The 27,513-nt window shown below is 39.0% G+C and overlaps 2 protein-coding genes across 3 annotated transcripts; both read left to right on the top strand.

Annotated features, from left to right (window-relative positions):
* Positions 1-436: 436 nt before the first annotated feature.
* On the top strand, positions 437-6,544 carry thap7 (THAP domain containing 7). Of its 2 annotated transcripts, none has more exons than XM_026300836.1 (7): positions 437-583; positions 2,118-2,232; positions 2,500-2,579; positions 3,585-3,722; positions 3,863-3,970; positions 4,671-5,494; positions 5,609-6,544. In XM_026300836.1, the coding sequence occupies exons 3-7, from the start codon at positions 2,500-2,502 to the stop codon at positions 6,037-6,039; spliced, it is 1,581 nt and encodes a 526-aa protein (XP_026156621.1). In that variant the 5' UTR covers positions 437-583; positions 2,118-2,232; the 3' UTR covers positions 6,040-6,544. The 2 variants fall into 2 exon arrangements, with proteins under 2 accessions (XP_026156621.1, XP_026156620.1); XM_026300835.1 differs by having other exon boundaries at positions 512-641.
* Positions 6,545-11,221: 4,677 nt separating this feature from the next.
* On the top strand, positions 11,222-18,247 carry s100v2 (S100 calcium binding protein V2). The gene is made up of 3 exons (XM_026300675.1): positions 11,222-11,379; positions 14,905-15,036; positions 16,718-18,247. Exons 1-3 carry the CDS (start codon positions 11,371-11,373, stop codon positions 16,886-16,888), a joined length of 312 nt encoding a protein of 103 aa, XP_026156460.1. The 5' UTR covers positions 11,222-11,370; the 3' UTR covers positions 16,889-18,247.
* The last annotated feature ends 9,266 nt before the right edge of the window (positions 18,248-27,513 follow it).

Below are 27,513 nucleotides of genomic sequence, written 5' to 3'. Positions count from 1 at the left end.
TTGTAAATGAAAACACACAAAATCCCAAAAAATTCCTGTTGGGCATGGCTATAGTAATGTGTATACAAAAAAATGTTCATCCTTGGCAGTTCCATGGACCTACCAAGGCTAGTGTGTGTAGCTGAAACATCAACCACAAGACCATCATATCATATGAATAGTCACAACAGGTTAAATAGCCATTTCTGTTACCAGGTGGCGCTATGTCAGTCTGTTATGTTGAACATGTGTATATCATCATAGTCATTGTTCTCAATAACCAATGAAGTCTGATGCTTTTCAAACAATGCATGGTGAATTAATGACACATTTCCTGTTTATTTGGTGATTATTGTATGTATTAATTTGTATGTCAAACCGTAATAATAATAATAATGATGGCCCCACCAACCAGCTTATTATTATTATTATTATTATTATTATTATTACAAAAACAATAGCTCCTCACACCTCCGGTGCTCGGGCCCTAAAAAAGGTGATTTTGACTTACGAGATGGTGACCACAATACAGTAGGTGGCACTAATGGACATGTCAACCGTTTCAAGACGAAGAAGAAGCAGCAGGAGCAAAAGGAGGAAGAAGGTGGGTGAAGACAATATATATCAGCCATTTTCGTGAGGTCGAAATCTGCAGTCCAGGGGTAACGTTAATACTTTCAGTATTTACGAAGTATCGTTTACTTCAGTAGCAACCGAAAAGTGTAACTTTAAAATTGATTCATGTGTATGATGCTTATGACCGGATAGCTTGTTACTAGCGTGTGGCTAGCGTTTCAGATGAACCAAGTGGCGTGACAAAGTTAGGCAGCAGCAGAACAACAATGTGACAGACACTGCATGTTATTAAACACATTTAGTGCTTCATTATGTTTTCTATAAAGTACATATAGTTACTTTCAACTTGTTTTAGCTAAACCACTGCCCACAACGGAAAATGTAAACAGTCATTTTCCTTGTTGTCACTCCAAGGAGTGTCACTACAATATGCCACACCATGGTTTCAAAGGCCGTTCAACTATGACCTTAATTGTGTAGTAACGTTAAGGTCTACGTCGTCAACTGTCATGCCTGAGAAGGAAAAGCAGCAAATCTTCACATACGGGAAGCTGAAACTACCAAAAATATCTGGGGTTTTGTGAAAAATGTATTGATATTATTCATTATCAAAAATTTTTTCATCCAATCAAGTTATTAGTTGTGAAACCTCAATGTGATAAGATAGAACTTTATTAACCCTGAAGGAAATTCTTTAAAAAAAGGTCACTTCTGATGATCACATCATTTTAAATTTGAGAAGTGGAAATGTTAGGTTTGCTGGAAGGAGGCCAGTCTCTTTCATAGCAGAGGCATGCGGCTTCAATAGACACATCAGAAAAGTTATTAAGTGGGCCAGATATAATCCAAGTGGAGGTGGAACATTTAGGATATTAAGCAGTTAGTCAAAAACATAGAATTACTTTATAGCTATTTACATTATGAATACATAATGTATTCATAAAATATAATGCTTGTTTCAGCTTCTCCAAAGTGGGATATTCTGGCCTTGGCCATTCCCATCTTTTTATTGTCCTGCAGCAGCCCTTTTGTATTTCACTCACTCAAAATCTACTTTGCTTACCTTCAAAGCTTCTCCTCTTTATGTGTATCAATGTATGTATGTGTAATATTGTTTTCCTCGTGTACAGAATCTGTGAAAATGAATTTCCCCTCTGGGGACAATAAACTAACTGACATAATATACTCACAGCCACTAACCTACCCACAGCCATACAGACATGGCACTCGCCCACATGCATATTTGTACATTATCATTCCATGCATTGTGTTTGTGATGCTTATAGTAATGACTGTCCAGTGTATAATAAATCCTATTATATTTTAATGAATAGAACTCAATTAATATGGTGCATGTGATTGTTTTAATGTATAGGTATACATGAAAGACACTGAAGTGTTGGAAAAAGTTGAATCAGGCTTAGAACTATTTCTTCAGCAAGCAGCAAGATAAAAATTTAAAACTTTCATGATGTTTAAAAAGTTAAATTGAAAGATGGTTAAAAATCAAATGTTCATGCTTCAATCGTATATCAATAATAATTAATATTTTTGCTGCCCAGATTACCAAAAGGAGAAACTTGGAGGAACCTTTGGATCACCTACTCCCATTGTGCAGATTCTTGGGACTGTGGTTTTTGCTCTATCTTTAAGAGAAGTGAACCTCTGCCATTACAAGTATTTAAAATAATGTAACCTTCACTGCATTACTGTTCCATTGGTGTTATAAATCTGTTTGTACGGTAATTAAAACAAAATTTAAATGGTAAAGGTATTCCTATCATAATATTCCATTAATGTTATTTAAATGAATAACTACAATTTCTGGTTTATGAAACTATTAAAATATGAGAATGGTATTTAATGGTTTGTTGAACTGATTTGAACATTCTACAGTGTTAACTATATACTATTCTGGTGATTCATACTCCTTTTCGTTTTCAGATGCCAAGACATTGCTCAGCAGGGGGCTGCAAATCTCGGGACAACCGTGACACTCGCAATGCTGGTATCACCTTTCACAAGTGAGTTTTTTACTATTTTACATATTTGTAGATCATCAGCATCATATGCATTTACATTTTAATGACATAGATTTTTGTTGTTCTGTTGCTACTTCATCCACTGGCTGCTTAAATGTTGTCTTTGTAATAAAAGTGGACTGGTGATGCAGATGTACTAAAATGGTAAAGTAATAAGCTAAAAATTAGTCAGTTGATAGCCACAACATCTTCACAGCTGTGTTATTATGGGCATGAACTCCAGTGATTGGTCTGTGTGTACTTTCAGACAGCTCCTTTTTCTGTTTTCCTATCTCAGTGGTTTACATTTATAATAATGTGACCATCCAGATGGGCACTATATTGGTCATGGGACAACTGTGGAGTTCTGTTCTCCAAAGCCTGGATCCTTATACTATCCAGTGCAGGTTAAGCCAATGTTCCCTCTAGCCTCACCAAATGCGTCCTGTAACTCAGCAGCATCTGCTTCTTAAAGATCCAGAGACAACAGTGGTGTTAATATGAGATCTTCTTAAGCACCTTTCCACCCCTGCATAGCTTTTTCTGTACCAAAGCTGAGTTTTATGGCACTGGCACTTTAATATAGTATCTACAGTTTTATTTCCAGTTAAAGCACAGAGCCTGAGGGAAGAAATGTGCAAATGTCCAGCTACTTAACTTCTGGGCTGAATGTAGTAATGATTTGTATCTTTGTTTTATTATTTTCCCATCATGCAATTATTGAATTTGAACTATATTTTCATGAAACAGTGCTATACAAAATCAGTTTGAATAGAACTGAATTAATATGGCATGTGTGACATGACTATTTAATGTATAGATATACAGGAAAGGCACTGAAGTGTTGGAAACAGCTCAGGCTTAGAACTATTTCTTCAGCAACCAGCAAAATAAAAGTTAAAAACTCTGTAATTTTTATTATGTTTAAAAAGTTAAATTGGAAGACGATTAATAATCAAATGTTGACGCTATCATATATCAATAACAATGAATCATTTTGCTGGCCAGATTACCAAAAGGAGAAACTCGAAGGAGCCTTTGGATCACCAACTCCCATCGTGCAGACTCCTGGGATCCTCAGACTGACTTTGTCTATTTTTGTTCCAAACACTTTACCCCTGAGAGCTTTGAGCTGACTGGATACAGGTCTGTAGAGAGAGTGAGGACTGTAAGAGGTTACATATGTCAGTGGTTTAACTCAATCTTCTGTTACTGACCAGACCTTGAATCTGACTTGAATCTGTATTTAGACAGCAGCCTAAAATGTGCTTTCCTTTTACTCACAGTGGGATCAGAAGACTAAAGGAAGATGCATTTCCTACAGTATTTAATTCTTCTTCAACAACCAAATGCAAAAGTGCAGGAACACAGCAGAAACAGGATATTTCTTTCAGGTAAACAATTGATACACAGATATTATCAGTGCTCATGTGGAGAGTCTGGAAGTTCCTCCCACAATCATGGTTCAGTAGCATCAGTTGTGTGCTGTTTCAAAACACAATCTCCCAATGTCTGCATGTTTTTTTTTCTGAATGGTTTTGTTCAGTTATTCCAGGTCCTTCTCACTTTTCAAACGCATACAGTTTAGGTGGATTGGTGACTCTAAATTGCCTGTAGGTGTGAATATGAGTGTGAGTGGTTGTCTGTCAGCCCTGTGATGCACAAAACTAGTGTACGTTGCCTCTTCACACATTCAATTCCACTAGGAATAAATGGTCATGTATGTATGGACAATTTACCATCATAGTGGTAAGTGAAAAACTGACATTGCAATCACTACAGCTACACTGCTAGCAGAGCGCACAGGAAATTTCTAAAGAACAGCATCATGCATGGAACATCTGGCTTAAAAAAAACATGTTCACACTAATAATTCTTCAAGTTGCTGTTAGTAGACTGTTGGTTTTCCTTTCAGAGCTGTTACAGTTCTGTTACCTGACAGTCTTAAAGACTTATCAACTGTAGTGCTAATAACAGTACATTAGAATATGCATGTTTGTCCATTCATTTAACACCTTTATTTTTGTGTTGTGCCATGTGAAGAAAAGAGCAGAACATGGAACAGACTACTTTTGCCACTGTATTGTTTTTCAGAATGAAGAGTTCCTGCACACTGGACCAGGAGTGCATTCAGCAAGAAACAGACCAGAGTCCACCCTCAGAAGAACCCACAGTTCAGAGGACAATGGCAGCAGCTGAGGAGACTCATGAAAAAATATCTGCAACTTCACAAGGTCTATCAGGGGTGGAGCACCTCTCTGAGCAAAAACATGCTACTTCACCACCATCAGAGTCACATAACCTCTCCCCGTCACACTTCATGAGGCGCCTGCCCCCTCCTCCAGGCTTCTACCTGTCAAAGGAGCACAGCTACGCTCAGCTCTGCCCCCTGCTGTGGAGGAGACGTTATGACCAGGTTATTGACTGCTTGGAGAAGGCCTTAAGAGAGCTGCATGCAGCCAGGCGGAGGGAGAGTCGGTTGCGCAGTACTGTGCTGAGGCTCCAAGATAAACGTCTGAAACACATGCTGCTTGTGTCTCAAGAGGGTTATAAAGACAGGGGACAGGTCAAACAAGGTTCTAACCAGGCAGAAAATGAGACTAATACTAAATCAGAGCAGCCAGTGTTCTTTGAGGACAGGTGTGTAATGGAGTTTGGGTGTCATTTTCTTCCAGACACCAATAGCTCTGAAGAAGAGAGGGGATACTGCTTTAACTGTGGTAGAGGGCAGGTACAAAGGGGTTCTCATGTAGCACACAGACTTTCAAAGAACAGGAAAGATGTCCAGCTCACAGAGAATGAGGACTCACCGAAGATTCAGAGAATTGTTGAAACCAGTACTTGTGGTACAGCTGAAAATACTGAAGCCATACCGACAGTCAGGCTGGAAAGCCCATTGCGGAAAGATGTCGAAACTAGTAAGTTTGATATAACACATTCCCAAGTTCTTCTCCAGACCTCAGGTCTTCAACATGTGATTTCTGTTGGAGGGTGTCTGCCTAATACTCATGAGCAAAATTTGCACTTTTTAGGTTCTCAGAAGAAGCGGCTGCTCTCTGATATGTGTGACAAGGAACTAGAAGCAGCGGGACAGGAGCAACACCTGGATGTACAGCAGCAGCAGCTGTTTTGGATACAGGATAGTGCAGAGGGGCAAGCCATTCTGGTGCCTGTTTCTGCTGAAGATGGATTACAATGTCTTCTCAATGAGGAGAATGTTGACAAAGCAAAAACCATATGGATGTCAGAACTTGATTTTATAGAAGATCTGGAACACCTGACAAAAAGCAATGGAAGTTTGGCCAGAGTGGCAACAGCTTGTGATGACGAACAAGGTGACCAGCATTCTGTTGCCAACAGGAAATTAGTTGAAAGAAGAGAAGATGTGCGAGAGAAACTTAAAGAGCATGTGGAGGGATTTCACCTCCAGCTCAGCACTGAGTTTATAAACTGTTCTGAATGAACACAGTAGACGTTTCTTTGCGATATATTTAACTGTGCCAGTGTATTGCACCAGCAGTATACTGAATCTTGTCTAAACCTAAATGTATATTTCAGAGGGTGCTTGGCATTTGAGATATATGTAACACAACTTCAGAATCTACTTAGCAAGCAGTCAGATGTGATGTTGTCGAACCAGAAACCTTTTTGATAATCTTAAAAGCAGAGGTAGCCAACCCGAATCATCAATAGCCACTGCCCTGCTTGTTTTAAACTGTCCTGCCTCCTTCTAATTAACTGGATCAGTTGTATTTTAGCCTATCACAATGTGGAAGAGCCAGAATAGTTGGAAAACAAGCAGGGCATTGGTACTCAAGGACCAAGGTTGGGCACTTCTGCTTCTAAAAAGTCAAAGCCCTGATATGCTTTATTTCTTTGTTCTGTGGAGTTCCATCAATGGGCTTGTTGACTTAGAAAAACATAGAACGGTCATTTATTCTTGGAATTAAACTTTTGAAAACATATTAGATAACAAGGATTTTGTTGTACTGATCCCAAATGTAGATTGTATTGTGATATATTATATATCCTTGGAGACATGAGATAAACATTATTCAGCCCCAAAGGAAAATTCAGGTAGTCTTGTAGTGGAAGTAATAAGTAGTAACAGTCCACTTCATGTTTTTATTCATGTGCCATTGGCTAAGGTGTTGTAGAGCCTGATGGCAGTGGGGATGAAGAATCTCCTGTATCCTTCAGTCCTGCAGCTCAGTGAGGTGAGTCGTCCACTGCAGCTGATTCTCTGCTCCATCAGGATGTTGTTAATGTATTCCAGGATGGACTCTTATCTTTTTCTGACTGCATCTCTACACCACAGCCTCCAGTGACTTCATTCCAGTCAATGAACCTGCTTTTTGTACCAGTTTGTCTAGCTGCCTTGCATCCATCTGCTTTATGCTGCCTCCCCAGCAGACTGCAGCATAAAGCAGCACACTTGCTACCATAGCTTGGTAAAACGTGCAGCATCTTTCTGTAGACGTCAAAGGACCTAAGCTGCCTTAGAAGGAAAAGTCATATCTGCCTTTTTTTTTTTTTTTTTATATAGAACGTCTGTGTTCAGTGACCACTCCAACTTATTGTCCAGGTGCACACCTTGATATTTGTAGGCTAACACCACTTCAGTGTCCACACTACAGATGTTGATTGGTTAAGGAGGGGGCTTAGACCTTCAAAAATCCACTGCCATATCCTTGGTTTTAGAGCTGTTCAGTGGGAGGCAGTTTTTGTGACTCCAGTCACTGAATGCTTTTATCAGAGCCCTGTATTCCTTTATACACAATAACAGTATCATCAGAATATTTTTGAATGTGGCAAGATTCAGAATTGTACATAAAATCTGCTGTGTACAGGAACTGAGCCGAAACAGTCCCCTGTGGAGCCCTTGTGCTGCTCAACCATCCACATCAGTGTTGCTCTGTAAGCAAACTGCACTGGATAAATTGTGTATTTTGTATCTAGAGTCATAGTAGATGGAGAATCATCCTATCCAGGACCTTCATAATATGAGATATGAGAGCCATTGGCCTGTAGTCATTTAGTTCAACTGGACATTTTACTTTAGGTACCAGAACAATACAAGGTGTTTCCCCAGGTACCCTCCTCAACTGTAGAGTCAGGTTGAAGATCCTCTGTAGAGGCTTACACAGTTGAGCAGCACAGTCCTTTAGACTGCCTTGGACAAACAGCCTTCCCACGGCAATCTTTGTTCATGTTGAGTTGATCACATTATAACTGTAGAGTGGGTGGGTTTGAAGTGGACTGGTATCAGATGTTTCCCCTTAAACAGATTTTTGGGAAACATCAGATACCAGCCCACTTCAAACCCACCAATACACTGAGGCAGAGACTGCTTCACCCTAAAGACCAGATACCAAAACAAAAGAGGAGCAATGTGGTGTATGCCGTACAGTGTAAGGAACAATGCTCAGAACTCTACGTTGGAGAAACCAACCAACCACTCAACAGGAGGATGGTCCAGCACGGGAGGAGCAGCTCCTTAGGACCACAGTCAGCTGTGCACCTCCATTTAGAGGAAACAGGACACTCTTTTGAAGACAGTGATGTACACATTTTGGACATAAAAGATAGGTGGTTTGAAAGAGGAGTGAGAGAAGCTATCTATGTCCAAGTGGAGAAACCCTCCCTCAACAGGGGTGGAGGACTCAGACATAATCTATTGTCTATATACCAGGCTGCCCTTTCATCTGTTCCCAGCAAATTAAGAAACAAATCCAATGTTTCTCAGGAAGGACAGACTCTGCAGACGGTTGTGGAATCAGAATGTGTCCACCATTAGATCCTAACACCCCTCACCTGAGCTCACTCCTTTGTTCACTTAACGAGCCTATTCACAGACCAGGTGTGAAGTGAAACTCAGGGGTGTGGGTCACCTGCACAACAATCAAGCTGATTTGCCTAGCTCACCTAGCTCACCTATGAGACTAGGGGTGGAGTGAAACCAACCTGGGAGATAAATTTGGAGGTTCCAGTCCAGCTTTTTCTCAGACTGATGAAGCTACTTGGATTGGTGGTGAAACGTTTCAGCCTTAGAAAACTGAAAGTCCAGTTGCCATGCCTCAACCTCTAGAAAATCACAACCAGATGAGGCTGTTTATCCTGCATGCAGTTATCTTTAAAATCATCAGTGTTTAGTGGTCGTGGTCTATATTCATTAAAACAGCTGAAAGTCCAATTTTTTGCACATATACAAACCCAGATGTGTAGTTTCAAAACATTTGTTGCTCACAAAATAGATTGTGTGTATGGGTGTGGCTAAAGTGTTTAGGGGCCTTGTTTGCAGTATAACCTTTAATTAACAGGGGAACAAATACAAGTCACCCTAAAAAAATGCAAACAGAAATTCTTTATAATATTCTAGTATGAAGTTCTGTATTGAGTAGCAAAGGGATGACATCTAGTGGTCAACCCAAGCCTTAGTAGTAGACCTGAAGAGCATGTTAATTCAAGACATTCAAGTTTGAAACATCAAAAGAAAGGGTTAAATTAGCTTATAATTTCAATTCATTTTTATTTCTATAGTGCCTAATCACATTACAATCATCTCAAGGCACTGGTTGAGGTGAGTGGATAGAGGAGAGACAAAAGAACAGCAACGATAAACAACAAATAGACACTGCAGGTTGGTGGGGCCAGTAACTGCACATCAGCAATATACAGCTCCAGGACCAGGGACACCTGCAAAACAGAAGGTACAGAGAAGATAGCACAAACTATGAGAGAGAGAAGGCACAAAATCAGTGACAATCATAATGTGGGTGGGTGGGGGGGGGGGTAGAAGTAGCAGAGACAGGGAGGGAGAGAGGAGCTCAGTGCACCAAATAATATATACACATTTGGCTTCCATAAAATATTCTGTCTAAATCTTCTTGAAGGAAATTTCTAATATATTACAGTACTTCAAGAACTCTTATCTCTTGATGATGCACATGAGCAGAATCTCTGTCACGTGGAAGTGCCCACAGCTTGTGTAAAGCATTACACATGCATACACTCATAAAGTGCCTAGCAAGTTTTTTAAAGCTTTCAGAATGTTTGTCTTGGAAATTAAGCTTTCATTTGTAGTGACTTGTTAGGAACACTATGTAATATCATAGGAATGTTTATTGTTAGCAGAAGGTTTAACGTGTGGGAGTACAGTATCATGTGTGTTCATGTTTGTGTATATGTGTTAATGCAGAGCTTCTGGGAACTGTTCAGTGAGGATGAAGCAGTGGGAAAGGTAGTGGTCTCATGTAACAGTTCGCTGTGGTTTCTTTGATTGGGTGTGGTATGAACCCCTCCCACTCACATACACAAGTTGCGGGAGGGGATTGAGGGAGATTGAGGGAGGGGTCTCTGACCATAGAAATGACTGAAGTCATAGATTGTGACACACCCTGCAAACAGAGGAGGTCTGCTACTCTACTGTATTTATCCCAGCCTAGAAGAAGCTCACCTTTTAGTTTCAGCTGCTGCCTGTTGGAATTCTTGTACAGTTTTTTTTATTTATTATATTTTTAAACTTTAGATAGATACTTGTTCATTTGAACCAAACTGTAGCTTTCCTCTCACTTTTTTTGGTTTATGACTTCAGTCAGTGGGACCCACCCCACTGACTGAAGTCATAAACCAGATAGAAAGAATGTGGTTGTGCCTGTTTCCTTCTCCCTTTGCTGTCTCTCCCTCCCTTTTTTTCTTTTTATTTAAACTCCTTTCTAGCGGCATAAGTTCAAGGAATTTGCCAGTCTGAAAGTCTCACATGAAGTTGAGGCAGAGGTCTATATAAAGCTGTAGTATCAAAAGTATGTCACATTAACACTAAATGTTGTGTGAGACATTACCATACGTATCACATTAACAGTTGGTAGTGAAGAGGTTAACTCAGTGACAGTCTGGAAGAAAAGTAGAATACCAGCCCAAACATGCAGGCTGTTATTGCGCAAAAAAAAAAAAAACTCCAACTCCAGCTTTTACTAAAGGTTTCCAGATGTGGAATGAGTTGTCTGTTGAATGTGAGCTGCGCCACAGTGGAAGATCCAAACATCACTTTATAAAATATTATACAAGACCAGTTATCATTATCTTTGAGCTGAACTCTTGAAAGTGTCTGCTGTTGCTTTGCCTGTATGTTTACATATAGGCAGACCTTACCAGATCTCTTTTTTTTTTGTTGCATAATGCATATTCTCATGAGTAGTGGTGGAATATAAGTACAGTCATTCAAGTACTATGCCAACATATAAAACTGAGGTACCTATAGTTTCCCGAGTGTTTGGATTTAATGCATATAACTCCACTACATCTGCCTGACAGCTGAAGTTACTAGTAACCTTTTAAATTGCAACTTTCACCTCCCCTTCCTGTCCAGTAAAAACATCCAACCTCTGCTGTGTAGAATATGGTGCACAGCAGCAAAGTTCAACATGTACAACATGGCAGTGATATTAACACATAAACACCATATATCAGTATTTACACTGAGATGGATCACTTCTGCACAATGGCTCATTTTACTTTTGATACTTTAAGTAAAATCTGTTGATACTTAAGTAGAATTTGATTGTAGGACTGTAATTATATTGCTACTTTTACATAAGTAAAGTAGTTAGTTGGTTACTGTGTGTGAGTGTGAGTGCCTTGGCTAACAGCTTCTTCCTGGCTGTTGTCTCATGGTGAGGGAGGAACCAGGAATGCTGCCAGCTGGTGACAGAAGCAGTGCTCCACTGACACACAACCGCAGCAGGTAGCGAGACACGCAGGGAAAAAAGTGACCACACTCAAACTCACAGTCGACATGCCTCAGGTAAGAAATTAAACACACTTTCTATTGCTAACAACTAAAACCCCAGTTAATCCCGACAGAATTCTCCAATGTCGACTTTTTTAAAGTACGTGCATTCGTCACTGGGAGAAATGCCTGTTTGTAGCCGTGTTTGTTCAGTAATAAACGTTGACGTGAACTGGCTTGGAAGAATTGTGTAACGGGCGACAGCGAAACAAGTCGTTAAAGAACGGTTTCCCGCCGGATACGCGCCATCTCACGCCAGGGAAAAAAAATGTCGCAGATGGGAAACTTTAACTCGGATAGCTCGATTTGAACTGTTGTAGTTTAGACAAACATGGGAACTGTTCCGTAGCCCAGCCGCCTTGGTACAAATCAGACAGCCTAAATTTCTTTCTTTTAACTTATTTGATGCAGAAGCTCTACAGACGTGTGTCGCCAGTCGCCCCTCCCTGACAACTCAGTATCACTATGCCTTTACAGCGCTTAGATCCCAAGACTCAGGAGCAGATTGTGCGGGAAGTGAAGTCGCATATATGTGTTCCCTCCTTCCCGTTACTTAATCTGAACCAAACCTACACTCTAACCCTAACCACTGGGTTTCATGGTGTTTAACCTGGCCCCAACTTTAACCTAAAGCAAACCATTACCTGCCTAGTACTGAATCTTGGGATTAAACTTGCACTCCTTTATTACCCTCTGTAGACATTAGAACAAGGTAAGAACTGTAATTTATGATAATGTCACAGTTATCACCAGTCAAAGCAGATACCTACATTTGTGTAATGCAGTACCCTAAATGAATCAGGGGCATGTGTCATTTGGAATGTAACTTGGCTTTGTGTTGTACGTACAGTAGAATAGAATTGTGCAATGCTGCATGATATCGTTGTTTTAGACCTCTGTCTATCTACTACATTTTCGTTCTTTGTTAATAATGACAAGCTAATACTCTAATCAAGGGTTGCAAGGGTTCACTGTGTGTAGTCTGTTGGCTTACATTGGGGCCCGTGCCACACTGGTCCCCACATTGTCTGGTCTCTTTCCTCATAAGATGAACCCATGTATGTCATTTATCCAATCAGTTAGGTCTGAAGCTGAAAATACAAAACAACCAGGAGCAGAGTTCCACAGAAAGAACAACACTTGACAACAACCTGCAGTGCAGTACTGTTGTAGAACTTGCACACTATTTAAGATACAAATGCAAATTCATTTTAAAGCCCTGAAAAGAAGGCCAAATCCCTGGACTTTCTCTCACCTGACTGTTTTGAAGCACTTTTCTAAACTGTGCAGACATTAAGATCAACATTGAGCTGGAGATTAAGGTAGGGATTTGGGTGTGGTAATGGGCGAGCTAACACAAACAGGGACTATATCTTGTTTCAATGAAAACATATATACACAAATTTACTTACACAAACTAAGTTTTAAAAATACTATTTTATGACGTTATTTGAAAATGCTAACCTTCTTATATGTACACACAATTAAACAAGAGCCTCCACAATCTTTTGTAGGTGCTTGTATTTGTGCAATTCAATGAGTTGCTTCGTATCTGAAATGTTGTACAGATGAGCACACAATGCCTTGTATACAGTCAAGAGATTGGTGCTAACTGAGTTTTAGCTGAGGTGAAGAGGACTTGCAGTGGCTTGTGGTACATCAGTCAGAAAGGGTGTGGTTTTGACAAAGCTGCTCTCTCATAAGCACTGAATAGCTTTAGCAATACTGCAGTGTGTTCCACTGATAGGCAACAAATAACCATATTTAGCACTACTTTGGTCATGATCGGCATCAATACTGAATCATGTGACTGTGTGTGAAAGGTGTCTCACAATGATGGACTCCCAGCAACTACTCGGTAGCTCTGTAATGTTTTCTAGTCATTGAGCTCATAATTTTGATTTTACAGCATATTCAAAGTTTAGTTCTCTCTCACAGCCCTTATTGACATTGTTTCTGACTGCAATAGTTTAAAAAAACTCTACAGCAGACAGTCACAGTTAGGGACTATCTGGTTAATACAGAGAGCATTTATCAGATAAGGAGCCAAATATTTCTCTCATGCAAAAAACAGAGATAAAATAGCCTGAATATTGGACTTATATTCATCAGGTGGACACAAACACCACTCCACATGAAGGATCAGATTGTTCAATAACTGCTGCATGTAAGAACTTCATTATAAGAACTTTAGAAGGTAATACGGTCATGTAGACCTACATTAATGCAATCATACAAACGCTGTGTCATAAAAATGTGTTTTCAAGTTCATTCTTAACCATGGAAACTGCTGACAGTACAGTCTAATCAATGTCCTTTAGTAGCTATTTCAGAGCTTTCAACCATGTCATGGAATCATGAGGTCAGTCCTCAGCAGGTTTCAAGGATGTCTTAGTCATGTTGGCTTAAAGTCAGAAACATATTTTGACCAAACAGTCTCACAACAAAGTGCATTTGGAGCCATTCAGTTGAGGAAGCTCATCTGAAATTATTCAAAGCTCAGTTGCTAAATGAAGCTTTGTGGAAGATAGTTTTGTCAGCTCAGTTATAAAACTTTATGAATTTGTAAACCTTTGTTTACCAACAAGGGAAAGCATTTGAATAGAAGTCCTAACATAGAGGGGTCATGAAATTGATATGGTACGCATGATAACCTGTGCTCTCTTTTCACATGTTTCCTGCTATTTAGTTGAAAGCAGATAAAGATGTACTTGTACTTTGGCTTGCTTTATCCAAGACCACAATCTAAATCTTTTTAAAATTGGAACCATTGGAAGTGGGAATTATGATTACATTTCACTATCATAAAGTTACTTTTTGCAACAAAGAAGATTGTTAAAATAGTCAATAGAGATTGGCTACCCAATCAAATAATCATAACCATAATATTGATGGAAAATCATGGAAAAAAATGTATTAACATAAAGCAGCAACACATTGATTTACAGTACCACCCTTCACCATACTAGAGGGACAGATACCATTTTACAAAACAAACAGTAGGAAAATAATCTGACATTGTGTTACACTATGTATTATGTTTCAGCTATATTGCCTCACACTAATAATTGCTGCCTAACCTTATATGTGTAATAAATGACATGGGGGCAGCAAGAACAAGTTCTGAAACATTGACTTATTAACTTTAAATTAATATGGAAAACTCCAATATTTCCTTGTTTTTTAGCTCTGTTCTTGGTCTTTGTCAACTGCTCGGTGGTTCTTTGTTTATTAAATGTAGCACTGTGTTCATTAGGTAGTCTTTAACAGTGTCTGTCTGCTGTTTGGTGATGAGCAGGTAGTAGACAATGTATATGAGGTTGGTGAGAGTGAACCAAAGCAGCAAAATTGTGGTCCAAGTGCTAAGCAATGAGGTGAAAGTCTCTCTAAAGCTCTGTAAATCTATCGGGCTTCAGGGTAAATGACCAATAGCAAGGCTTTAAACCTTGTTAAAGCACAATGTCTCTTATCATAAAAATGGTAGTAGACTAGTTATGACCATATTTTGCCTGTTGCCTTCCTTCATCTTTTTCTCCACAGTACTCAGACCTGGAGAAGGCCATCAACACACTGGTCACCCAGTTCCATGCTGCATCGGCTGACAAATGCGCAACCCTGAAAACTGAGGAATTCAAAGGTCTCTTGTCCTCCCAGCTGCCTAACCTGGTCAAGGTAAAGCTGTTTTCAGTCTCCATGTGCTTCATCCTCAGCCAGCCTGCTGCCAGGTGTGGCATATCACACAGACATTCAGAAACATGTTCAGTAATCACACAGGCCACATGCAGATACCAGCAAATACACATTATAAGTACTTATACAAACACATAAAAACTAGGCTTACTTGACTGTTAGGAAATTCCATCCCTTCAGGTGGGATTTAGTTTTTAAAGGATTTTACTGTTGAAAACATATTTTTTGAATGTCAGCGTCCTAGGCTTACTATGTGTGACCTGTATAAACACATACATACATTGGTCACTAGTGTTATATGAGCAACAAACAAAAACTGTGCCTACACCCATTATTTGGTTACAATATGACAGTGTGGAACATACACACACATACATACCGTATTTTCTGGGCTATAAGTCGCACCAGAGTATAAGTCACTTTTAGCAAAAACAGCCTTGTTGAAGTGAAAAACATATACAGTATAGAAGTCACTTCAGTGTATAAGTTGTAGTTCTAATGATACTATTTATAGTCTAAAGTAGCCTATGAAGGACGTAGGCTAGGCATAACAACAAACAGGAACGCATTACGAAATTTATTCATCCATGTTACATAGTATTAAACAACTGCGCCAACGTCAGGGTGGGGGGAGATGAAACAGCGTCTCCTCCTCAGCTCTCGGGTTGTCTGTCGATACTCACGCCAAACTTTGTTTCAGCTGCATACTTTACTTCCAATTTGGGTGGCATTTTCACTTGTGTTACACCAGGAGTTGTAGTTTAGTGTAAAAATAAATGTTTTTACTTCTTTGGCAGTACAGTTTTATTTTCAGTTGAGTCAAGAATGCCATCTAATGCTAGTGACTACTCGACAAATTTTTCTGTAAATATACACATATAGGTCACTTTGCTGTATAGGTCACAGGACAAGCCAGAGGATTAAAAAAAGTGCGACTTATAGTCTGGAAAATATGGTATCTCTGTCTGTCTCTCACTGTCTTCTACTTGGAATATTTTCACAATTATATTGCTACATTTACATAAGTAAAGGAACAGGTTTATAGAGGAGTACAGTAACATCACAAAAACATCTGAGACTTAAGCAGTCAGATGATCAGATATGTTACAAACAGGTTAGGCAAAGTTAATTAAACAGTAAAATGATTAGTCATAGTAAACATCCATCACTGTTTTGTTTACCTGAGAAATGATGGAAGGATATTTCAGGTGCTCACTTCTAATTTGACCCAATTAGATCCATTCATGCATTAGCTATCACTTATCCTTCAAACCACACTGTTGGCATGTCTAACAGTGCCACTAAAAGTAAGGAAGCCATGTGAGGAATGTTGTTTCACGGAATGTGTTTGTGATTTTTGAGTGATGTTTACACATTTCATTTTGTACATTCTGCAACTACATGGTTTGTTTCTGTCTGTTGTTTAAATGCTGCTGTTTCTTGCTTCATTTGACTTGTTTTTATCAATGTCACTATATTACAAAATATATAACTTCGATGTCTACAGTGTGAAACCTGACTAAAAATATGAACTACAGTAATTTGTAATGCACCAGAATGATCCACTACCATGGGAGTAAAGTTCAGGTTTGAGGCCCGAGTCTTCATATTCACAGTGAACACAGAAATTATATTCCACATTCTGTCTTGTGTTTTCCCACAGGGGGTTGGCACAGACCAGGGAATGGGGGAGATCATGCGGAAGATGGGTGTAAGTGATGGCGAGGGCATCTCTTTCAAGCATTTCTGGAACTTAATCCAGTCACTAGCCACCACACAGTATGGCCTCCTCAGCAGCCAGAAGGGTTCCTCATGCAGCTGCATTCTCCTGTGAAAAGCAGGCTTACTCAACGCATGAGCAAGTTTTGAATTTCAAACCTGGAAGTTAACTAAACAGTGTAACAATATGCAGGTGTCAGACAGAATACAAAGGTGCAAACTCTCATTTGCACACAGCAAGCTGTTCCCCACATTTAAGAATAATGCTCTACATCTTACAGCTTTCCACATCTTACTTCTGACAGTATGCTGCCCAGCATCCTTGCTCTGAAGTTCAATTCAACTTCAGTATGTTGAACGCACTAGGGCTCACAACATCTCATCCTTATAAATGTTTCAATATGTTTTAAAATAAATGTTTGTTGGACTGTCTAATACTGTCTGAAACCTACACACACCTTTCCAAAATCAGGTCTGTTGTCGATCTCACAGTCACATCCACTTCAACACCAGGTCTCGAAAGCCGGGGTGTCCACCCCCTGTTCAACCTTAGTTGAGAGGAAGTTGGGAAGTAAAGTCAGCTGAAAAAGGCTGACCTGTACAGAGAGCTCACCAACACAGATTCACCTGTATCAGTGTGTTGGCCTGAATGGAGTTTAACACCTCTGCCATTAGACGTGGTGAACCCCTTAAAACACTATTAGAAGATCCAGCAATCACATTTTTTTTTGAGAGGCCTCAATGCTAATTTTGAATTTGACTAGTGCAAAAGATTGCTGGGCAACATCACAGTCAGTCATTAACACAGCCACTGTCCCTTATTTAGTCTAGGTTTGTCTTATGTTTTATTGTCTTATGTTTTCCTACATTTATACGTAGGTGCCTTCAAAATTTAAGTCACGAATAACAGGATGAATTGCCAATTTTTGTGCTGTTCACAACTTGATACGTAATATGGCGCATCTTATAGTTCATAAGATGCAATAAATGCTTACAGAAAATGGTGGGCCCCATCAAATTGGAGGCAGCATCTTAAATTGGAGAAAGACAAATTACTCACCATTTTAGAAAAGGAAACGAGAGCAGGGTGTGATTGTGCCCATTTTTCTCACTTACCTGGCAATGATGATGTCATTAGTTAATCACATAAATTCCAAGAATGTAGTTTATATAACATAATATATGAACTCTGTATGTATGCCAGCATTGAAACATTGTTTTTGTGTCAGCAATGTCTATTCACACAGTAACTTTGAATATTAAATTTTGTCTGAAATTTAACCATTAATCATCATATTTTGACAATCAAGTGCAGCAATAATGAAACACAAAAATGTAGGTTGTATTCTTATTATATGCCCATATATTTGATCTGGTTCATCTGTGTGCTGTATAAACCCATTGTGTTTTTTGTATTCTGATCGTTGCGACACCATAATAAAATGGTGTAATAAACCTGTAAAGAAATTGTCAATGTTTTTGTCATTGTTTTATTGGTAGTTGGTTTTATAAGCAAAAGTCCTATACATAGTTACTAAGTAGTTTATATGAAAATGTGATGTACCTGCTGAAACAATTGATTTATGGCTTTAATTTAGCACATCATCAAGATCCATTTCAGTATACACCATCATTACAGATTTAAATTGTCATGGACAGGAGTACATCCTCTCTTGAGTTTCTTCCCTTCAGGTGTACCTCGAAAGAATTCTAGATAAGATGAGAACACGTATTTATTCATTACTTTAACCCTACCAAATATGTTTAGCTCTGTTTGCTCATCATGGCCAACGGCATTCATCATCTGCTTCGATTTGATATACAGGGCATGTTCCTTTGCAACAATTTGATCTAACCATATCTGTTTTTTCTCTTGTGCCATTTTGTAGTTATCAACAGTGCAGCCATAGAATCCCCGATGATGTTCAGGCCAGGTTTGCTCAGTCACCATAGGGTGGTCATCTCCAACAAATGATGTGCATAGGGGACTGTCAGTCCCCTGCAAGCGCCCAACTTCACAACCAATGACACTCATGAGAAAAAGTGAGAATATTCTGAAATTATGCACAGATGCTGAAAACACTGCTGCCATGAAGTAATGACCCCATCTCTCACAGTTGTAGTTACACTGTTGTAACTGGAAAGTCTGACGACAGAAGTCATGAATTTGGATGCTTTGAGACCCTGTCTCAGCTCCTGCAAGGAGGACTTGACCTGTTGTTCATTGAAATTTTGGCGGAATTGTTCAATTTCCCCTTGATTGTTAGGGTTCATGAACTTACCCACAAGACTTACACTAAGATTTTTCCTATGTACTTTGTAAATGCATTCATTAAGAACATAGTAAAGGTCTGATGCAGCTTCCTCTCTGGCATTATATCGTATCTCCACAAGTAGATCCTGAATGTTAAGGATATGTTTGAAGACAATGTTGTCTTCTTCTGGTCCTGGTTCTGTAAGCCAAATTGCTTTTTGATGTCTTTGATCATGGTCTAGGATATAATCGGGAGCACGCCTTTTTCCATTCTCCTTAAAGAACAAGCTCCAGGTGAGCCCCTCTAGGCAGTCAATAGAAGGATACTTTTTGCGCAGCTCCATTGGAACAAACATTTGAGGTTGGCTTGGCCACTCCAATGGCTGGCGATACAAAACATTTCCTTTATAATCAGGAAACACTGCCCCTGCACAGCCAAGTTGAACTTTAGTCATCAGGTTCCCACTTTGGTCCAATTCAGCAATGACTCTTCTGCTGTGGTCATGGGACGTCCAGGCTCCATTGGTTGTAGTTATTATCTTCCCCTCAGAGCTGACAGACAAGAAGGAGTTGTATATGTGCAGGATTGTTTTTACAGTAAGAGATTGGAGGATTTGTAAAAACCGCAACATAAAGTTCAGGTCATTTCCAAGGTTGCAGCTGATGAGGCTGATGCTGCTAAGTTGACCAAAGATTCTTTCAGTTTTTAAAATTGACACAAATCTGGCAAGTTCTTCTGGGCCATAACCAGCCAGCTGGACAGTTCCATTGGTAGACTTAGTGCCATGGCCCACCAGTATGACATCATGATTTCTACTAGGGTAAAAATGGCTTCCTCTGAGTAGATGCAGTGCCCTCTTCTGGTACATCAGCAGAGTTGATAAAGTGGGCTGCCTCTCAAACAGGTTAGTGGCTGAGGCAATCACTGCAGGGTCCTCTTCCATAATAACTATTGTTTGGTGGCTGTATTTGCTTTCACCTTCCCAAAAGGTCATATGTTGGTTAAACACAACCTTAGTCTCAACCACATCGTTATGTGTGAATCTCAAATGGTCTGAATGACTCCAATAAACTAGGGAGGGTTGCTTAATGAGGCAAGTGGCAGGCACTCTTTCATTTACAGAACACAAGTCAGAAAGAGCATAATTCCTGTTGTAAGTAATTTTCTGACATCCTGTACCTACATTAATTTTGTTCATTTGTTTGGATTTGGTGTTTCTGTAAGGATCAGTTAACCACTTTCCAGCAAGATCAGACTGTGGTGGGTCAAACGTGGGAGGAATCATCTGAAGATATGCCCTAGAAATATGTAAATGAATAGTGAGCCAGACTGACTAAATTCACAGTAGCACTAGAGAGAATTGCTCGTAATGGCAATGTCTTATTTCTGAATGTTTACCAGTTAATGTTTCCCATTAACATTCTTAGTTTCTATTTACTCTGTACCAAAGTTCATTGCAATCCGTCGAACATTTGGTGATATATTTTAGTTGGAACTGATAGTACAATATTCCCTCACTGAAAGAACCAGTTTTTTCAAAGCTGTACTGTCCCGAACTGTTATGGTGACATTTTCTTTATCTTTAGTCTGAGGTAAATTAGAACTGATAGCTTTGTTGTATATCTATCCCATGAATACAAGCTTGCATTTTACAGCAATTTCCCATCATAAAGCATTTGAATAGCCATGTTAATGACAAGGTTTGTCTAGGTTAGGCTTAGTTTAACTAACTGCCTATGTTATGGTGTGAGTCTCACCTGTTTCCTCGATTAGCGTGGAATGGAATCCTCATAACACTCCAATCTGTAATAATAAAAACAAAGAACAGATAAAACATAATGTCTTATGCTCAGTCAACTGCTTTTCAGGCAGTTAGTGTAAAATTATGCTCTCTACGGTGAAGTTTAACAAGTGAAGTATTCATTAAATAAATAATAATAAAATATTCATTAAATAAGGTACAGTGTAATCATTTCCTACACTGTGAAGGATTTCTGTAAATTTACAGCAGGATTTCAACAGTATTAACCTGTATAAACAGAGCACTTTACTGTTAAATAAAGTTAAACTGTGTCAAAATACAGTAATGTATTCCTAAAACGCAGCACTTTACTGTTAACTGTCCATTTGATATCTTAAGCAACAGTATCATGCACTATTTTTTTAATTTTGGGAAGACAAATTCACCTAAACAGCACATGTGAAACTGGATCGGTTCATTTCTTCATCCATCGTGATCTTGACTAATTATTTGGTGAGTATCAATTTTATTTAATTCCTTGTGTGGTGCAAAGTCTGCCAGTGATGTTTGCTGTTTGTTTGCATTGAATATCTGCATATTAGCAGCTAAATAGAATTTTATAGATGGTTGCCGATTAATCAGACAACACAAGGAGCGGTTTTTAATTTCTTTGCCTAATGTATTCACACGTGTTGTTAATTTGAGTGTTACACAACTTGATTTTTAAATTGTGCCTAAAGAATAATTGTAATTATTCAGGCACTTCATTGGAATAAACCCTGAGAGAGGGACCAAGGCTTAACGGGGCAGTCGCATCTAAGAAAACTGGCTAAGTCAGTGACAAAAAGACAACTTTCAACCCACATGTATCCACACTGCTGAAGAAACTAATGGACTTTGAATGGGACTTCATTTAAGAAGTTGAGCTTCATCAATTCCATTACTGACATATATTTATCAAAATATGAAATTGTTTAATTCATCTAATTCTTTTCTTCTACTCAATTTCACTCTGCTTCTCCTTGAATTGTCTTTATTTTGGAGTCTTAGTTCTTAGTTCACATTGCAATGAAATTTAAAAGGAACTCGTCTATTTCTTTCTCTGTCTCTCTCTCTCTCTCTCTCTCTCTCTCTCACACACACACACACACGCACAGACACTCACTCGCAATCACAGGGCTACCAAGGCTGGACTGTAAGAATGGAACAGTGATCAGTCACTAACTCACCTGTCATCATACACATGGATTAACTATGTGCTTTGTTAGAACAGCCCAGCTACACAGTTTTTATTCAGACATGGCTGGTGGTGTTCATTATATTTTAATTCAATCTTTTTTACAGAAAGAAAACAATGTTATGTTCTTTTTTTGTACCACATACAGTGGGGCAAAAAAGTATTTAGTCAGGCAATTGTGCCACCAATTGTGCAAGTTCTCCCACTTAAAAAGATGAGAGAGGCCTGTAATTTTTATCATAGGTATACCTCAACTATGAGAGACAAAATGAGAAAAAAAATCCAGAAAATCACATTGTCTGAAGAATTTATTTGCAAATTATGGTGGAAAACAAGTATTTGGTCACCTACAAACAAGCAAGATTTCTGGCTCTCACAGACCTGTAACTTCTTCTGTAAGAGGCTCCTCTGTCCTCCACTCGTTACCTGTGTTAATGGCACCTGTTTGAACCCGTTATCAGTATAAAAGACACCTGTCCACAACCTCAAACAGTCACACTCCAAACTCCACTATGGCCAAAACCAGAGAGCTGTCAAAGGACACCAGAAACAAAATTGTAGACCTGCACCAGGCTGGGAAGACTGAATCTGCAATAGGTAAGCAGCTTGGTGTGAAGAAATCAACTGTGGGAGCAATTATTAGAAAATGGAAGACATTCAAGACCACTGATAATCTCCCTCGTTCTGGGGCTCCACGCAAGATCTCACCCCGTGGGGTCAAAATGATCACAAGAATGGTGAGCAAAAATCCCAGAACCGCACGGGGGGACCTAGTAAATGACCTGCAGAGAGCTGGGACAAAAGTAACAAAGGCTACCATCAGTAACACACTACGCCGCCAGGGACTCAAATCCTGCAGTGCCAGACGTGTCCCCCTGCTTAAGCCAGTACATGTCCAGGCCCGTCTGAAGTTTGCTAGAGAGCATTTGAATGCTCCAGAAGAGGATTGGGAGAATGTCATGTGGTCAGATGAAACCAAAATAGAACTTTTTGGTAAAAACTCTACTCGTCGTGTTTGGAGGAGAAAGAATGCTGAGTTGCATCCAAAGAACACCATACCTACTGTGAAGCATGGGAGTGGAAACATCATGCTTTGGGGCTGTTTTTCTGCAAAGGGACCAGGACGACTGATCCATGTAAAGGAAAGAATGAATGGGGCCATGTATCGTCAGATTTTGAGTGAAAACCTCCTTCCATCAGCAAGGGCATTGAAGATGAAACGTGGCTGGGTCTTTCACCATGACAATGATCCCAAACACACCGCATGGGTAACGAAGGAGTGGCTTCGTAAGAAGCATTTCAAGGTGTTGCCCAGCGACAGCCCCAAAGCGTCACTGCTCTAGAGGAGATCTGCATGGAGGAATGGGCCCAAATACCAGCAACAGTGTGTGAAAACCTTGTGAAGACTTACAGAAAACGTTTGATCTCTGTCATTGCCAACAAAGGGTATATAACAAAGTATTGAGATGAACTTTTGTTATTGACCAAATAATTATTTTCCACCACAATTTGCAAATAAATTCTTTAAAAATCAGACAATGTGATTTTCTGGATTTTTCTCATTTTGTCTCTCATAGATGAGGTATACCTATGATGAAAATTACAGGCCTCTCTCATCTTTTTAAGTGGGAGAACGTGCACAATTGGTGACTGACTAAATACTTTTTTGCCCCACTGTATGCCATGTAGATTGACATGAGACATGATACAGGGCGAGATATTATTTGAGTTTTATTATAATTCTACAATGTAGTTAGTTCAAATGTCTTTAACTGTGGCTATACAGTTCCATAACTGTTCTGTTATGGTCACCAGGTTTACTTTTATAAGAACTTTAATTTTTTAACATAGAATTTAACATAGTTGATAATGTCAATATGCCTTGTATGTATGTATGTATGTTTATTGCACTATTTATAGCAAAATGCTCAATGTATTTAGACAGACAATTATCTGTCTGATTTTTGTTGGTTCTAGTGTAACATACAATTGTTTCCTTTGTTATATTAAAATAAAAATCAAAATGCAATAAAAAGCTATGGCAATCTGTTATTTTTCTTAACTAAAGCACTGTTAACAGTTTGTAGTGTATATAAGCTACTAAGTAAATTTAAATAATACAAAAATGGTTTATTAAAATATATGTAAAAAAAATAAAAAATAAAATGTTAACTGTAAAATGCTATAAAAGAAAAACAGCTATATACTGTAATCTAATTTTAAGCATGTCAGTTAACTGTAAAATACTGTGAAATTAATCAAAAACAGATTCTAACTGTATTTTTCATTAACAGCAAAAAACTAAATTTTAGTGACATTAAAAAACTGTTAATTTTACAGTAATATAATGGCAACCCTGCTGCCAGTTGTTTACTGTTTTTTTACAGGAAACATTTTAACAGTGTATCTACAATATTTTTGTTTTTAGTTAGCTGTCTTCCTTCATCAAAATACTCTATATATGCTATATATAGATTGAAGGGTATTAAAACAACACCACGTGTCTATTTTAGAATAAAAAGTGTAATGATCTTACCAGCATTCATTCCCCCTGCCAATGACAGCTGAACAACAACAAAAGCACAAAATCTACAGGCTTTCAACATGACTCTGAGGTTCTGTGCAGACAAGCCAAAGTGAAGATCATTGTGAAATCAGCCAGCAGGAACATCCTGTCATATCTCAGCCGACATTTGGTTAGATAACTATGAAAATGACAAAATGGCGTTTATGACCTAACAGTCCATCAGTTAAGAATTACAAAACTGCAGTCTGTGCACATCTTACCACTCATACCACATGTATACCATTCTACCTGAGGTATTTATTGCTGTTTAAAACATGTATTGTAGATGAACATGCCTTCTTTCTGTACTGACTGTAAAACATTATCATCCACATTTTGACAAACTGCTCACAAAAACATAACCACATATTCAAGTGTTCTCAGTGTGCGATGGATAATGACACTGAATACTTAAATGAAAGCTCCATTACAATACTCCATCTTTCAGAAAACCCTACATTTTTAAAATGTAATGCAGTAAGGTCCTTTGTACAAAGAAATTGTCCGTTTTCCCTCACATTTGTCTCCTTCTTGAACTAACTCGAATTGGTTCTCATGGCTGTACAAATTTACTTCTTATTCATGCGCTGGTATTATGACCATGATTTAAACCCTGAGGCAGCTAGTGATGGACTGCTTCTGACATGCTTTACATGACTAACATGACTGAAGTAAAAGAAAAACATAAAGGTGTTGCTGAAAAGCTCAGAGAAACTAAAATCTAGCAAAATTCATATGCTTCAAGTAGCTTTCAGACAAAGATGAGCTGTAGACTCCCAATGAACTACCTATTTTGTTGTAGTTATGGACTGTCATATGAAAATATGTTTCTGAGTTTGTCTTCACAAACTATAGAACAACTACAAACAATCTGTACTTTTGTAATAGGTAAAGGTCCTGGTGTGATTTTTATTCTCACTCGGCCATTCTTCAGAAAAAAGGTAATGCAGAGTTTTGCTTGGGGAATCTGCTAATTGTACCAGAGTTGATGCAAAACTTTGTACCTTACTTTCCCATAACCCCTTTAGGCCACTAGATTCTTTGTGTGGGGTTGAGTGCAGGGCATCGGCACAGGAGGTAGAGCAGGTTTGACCATGAACCAGAGAATTGGTGGTTTGTTCCCTGGCTTGAATGGGTGAATGGACAAATAGTGTAAAAGTGCTTTGAGTACACTTCAGTGTCGACAACAAACATACAAGACAACAAATAGCAACAATCAACATTAACCTGTAGGTGAGCAACTTTATGCTTGACACTGCATGGCATACATGTGTTACCACATGGCTGTTTCCACGTCACAGCTAATCCTCTTCAATCTTCTTTTCTCCTCATTAGTGATCTTACCCACTCCTCTTTGTGCTGCAATCACATTGAAACCTGTCTATGACTCATTTTGTAGATGTATAATTTTACATGCCATAGTTTAAACCTGTGTGATATGACAGGCTGACAGGTATTTTAATCAACAAAGGAACTCTAAGGCATTGATCTTAAATGAAGAACAAGTTCCGGCGGCTTTAAGAAGAAAGAGGAATGAACCGTCTGTGTGCTTCAAGTTGTTTTCCATGTCAACCCAGTGGGAGGTGAGCATCAGAAGATTCTTCAGCAATATATCAAGACAGGAAAACTACAAGCTACCAACAGGTACATACACAGACATTCAATTTTAATTCAATTCTATTTATTTTATTTGTATAATGCCAAATCATTGTAAAAAAACCATCTCAAGGCACTTTAATTAGAAATCCAACAAATCCCTTATGAGCAGAACTTGGGTACAGTGGAGAGAAAAAACTTCCTGTAACAGAAGAAACCTCCAGCAGAACCTGGGGTCAGTTTTGCCCTGGTTTGGTGGCCAGTCCTCTCTGGACTGAGGGGATCCCCGAGGACTGGACCCTGTGGATCTGGGCTCACACTTCGGGCTGGGTATGCACTCCACTAGGTGCCCAGGTGGGGCATACATGTGCATGTTGGCACTAGCTCATCAAAACATTTTTACTAAGAAAGGTTTATTTTTTGCCCCACATTTCATGCTGGTAATGGAACCCACACTGGGCTACCCTAACAGGGTCAATTTTCTTTTGCCTGCAGTGTCCCTGTAGGGATGCCCCAAAAGGGCATGTTTGCTGGGTTGCTGGTATGTCCAGTACACCAAACTGGAGAGAGACGGGGAGAGACAGAAGGAGAGGGAGAGGCCATCCTAGCAGTTAGCTGAGCCAACTGGTAGGCTAGAGAGTCAGAAGTAACAAGATAAGTCTGGGCATAGCAAGAGGTGCTGGACAAGAAAGATGGTACTTGACTAGTACAGGAATATATACGTTTTTAGGAGTTTTACAGAGAATCTAGTTAGTTTTTAGGTGTGTTACACTAGAGCTAATCTGTAAGCAATCTGTACAGAAACACAGTTCATATTCACAAGAAAGAGGATAATCAGAGTCTGATATGATTTTTGTTGCTTTCTTTACCACTGCCTTTTCGTAAAGAGCTTGTATTGGTTCCTATTACCTATTATTTTCATTGCTGTTTTGTGGATGTGAGCTAGTTTGTTTTTTGAGGGGGCAGACAAGTTACCAAACCAGGCTGTGATAACATACCAAAGGATGCTCTCCAGTATGGCCCCATAGAACACAGACAATATATTGGCAGTCACACCATACAGCCTCAGTCTTCTCAAAAAATATAGTCTTTGTTGGAGTGTAGAGCAAAAGAGTGTCAATATGTGTTTTCCAGCAGAGGAGATTGTCCATGTAGATCCCAAGGGTATTTGTATGAGGATACTTGTTCAATAGTGTTATCTTTAATAACAACGGGTTCATGATTGGATACATTTTGGGTCAAAGGTCATTTCTTGTGTTTTTGAGGCATTCAGCACAAGATGATTTCTGTCACACCACTTTGTAAAGGAGTTAATTTTACTGTGGTAGGAGGAAATGTCCATGTA

Source organism: Mastacembelus armatus, chromosome 11 (genome assembly GCF_900324485.2).
Source record: "Mastacembelus armatus chromosome 11, fMasArm1.2, whole genome shotgun sequence".
Classification (NCBI taxonomy): Eukaryota; Metazoa; Chordata; class Actinopteri; order Synbranchiformes; family Mastacembelidae; genus Mastacembelus; species Mastacembelus armatus.
This window is presented reverse-complemented; position numbering and strand designations above follow the sequence as displayed.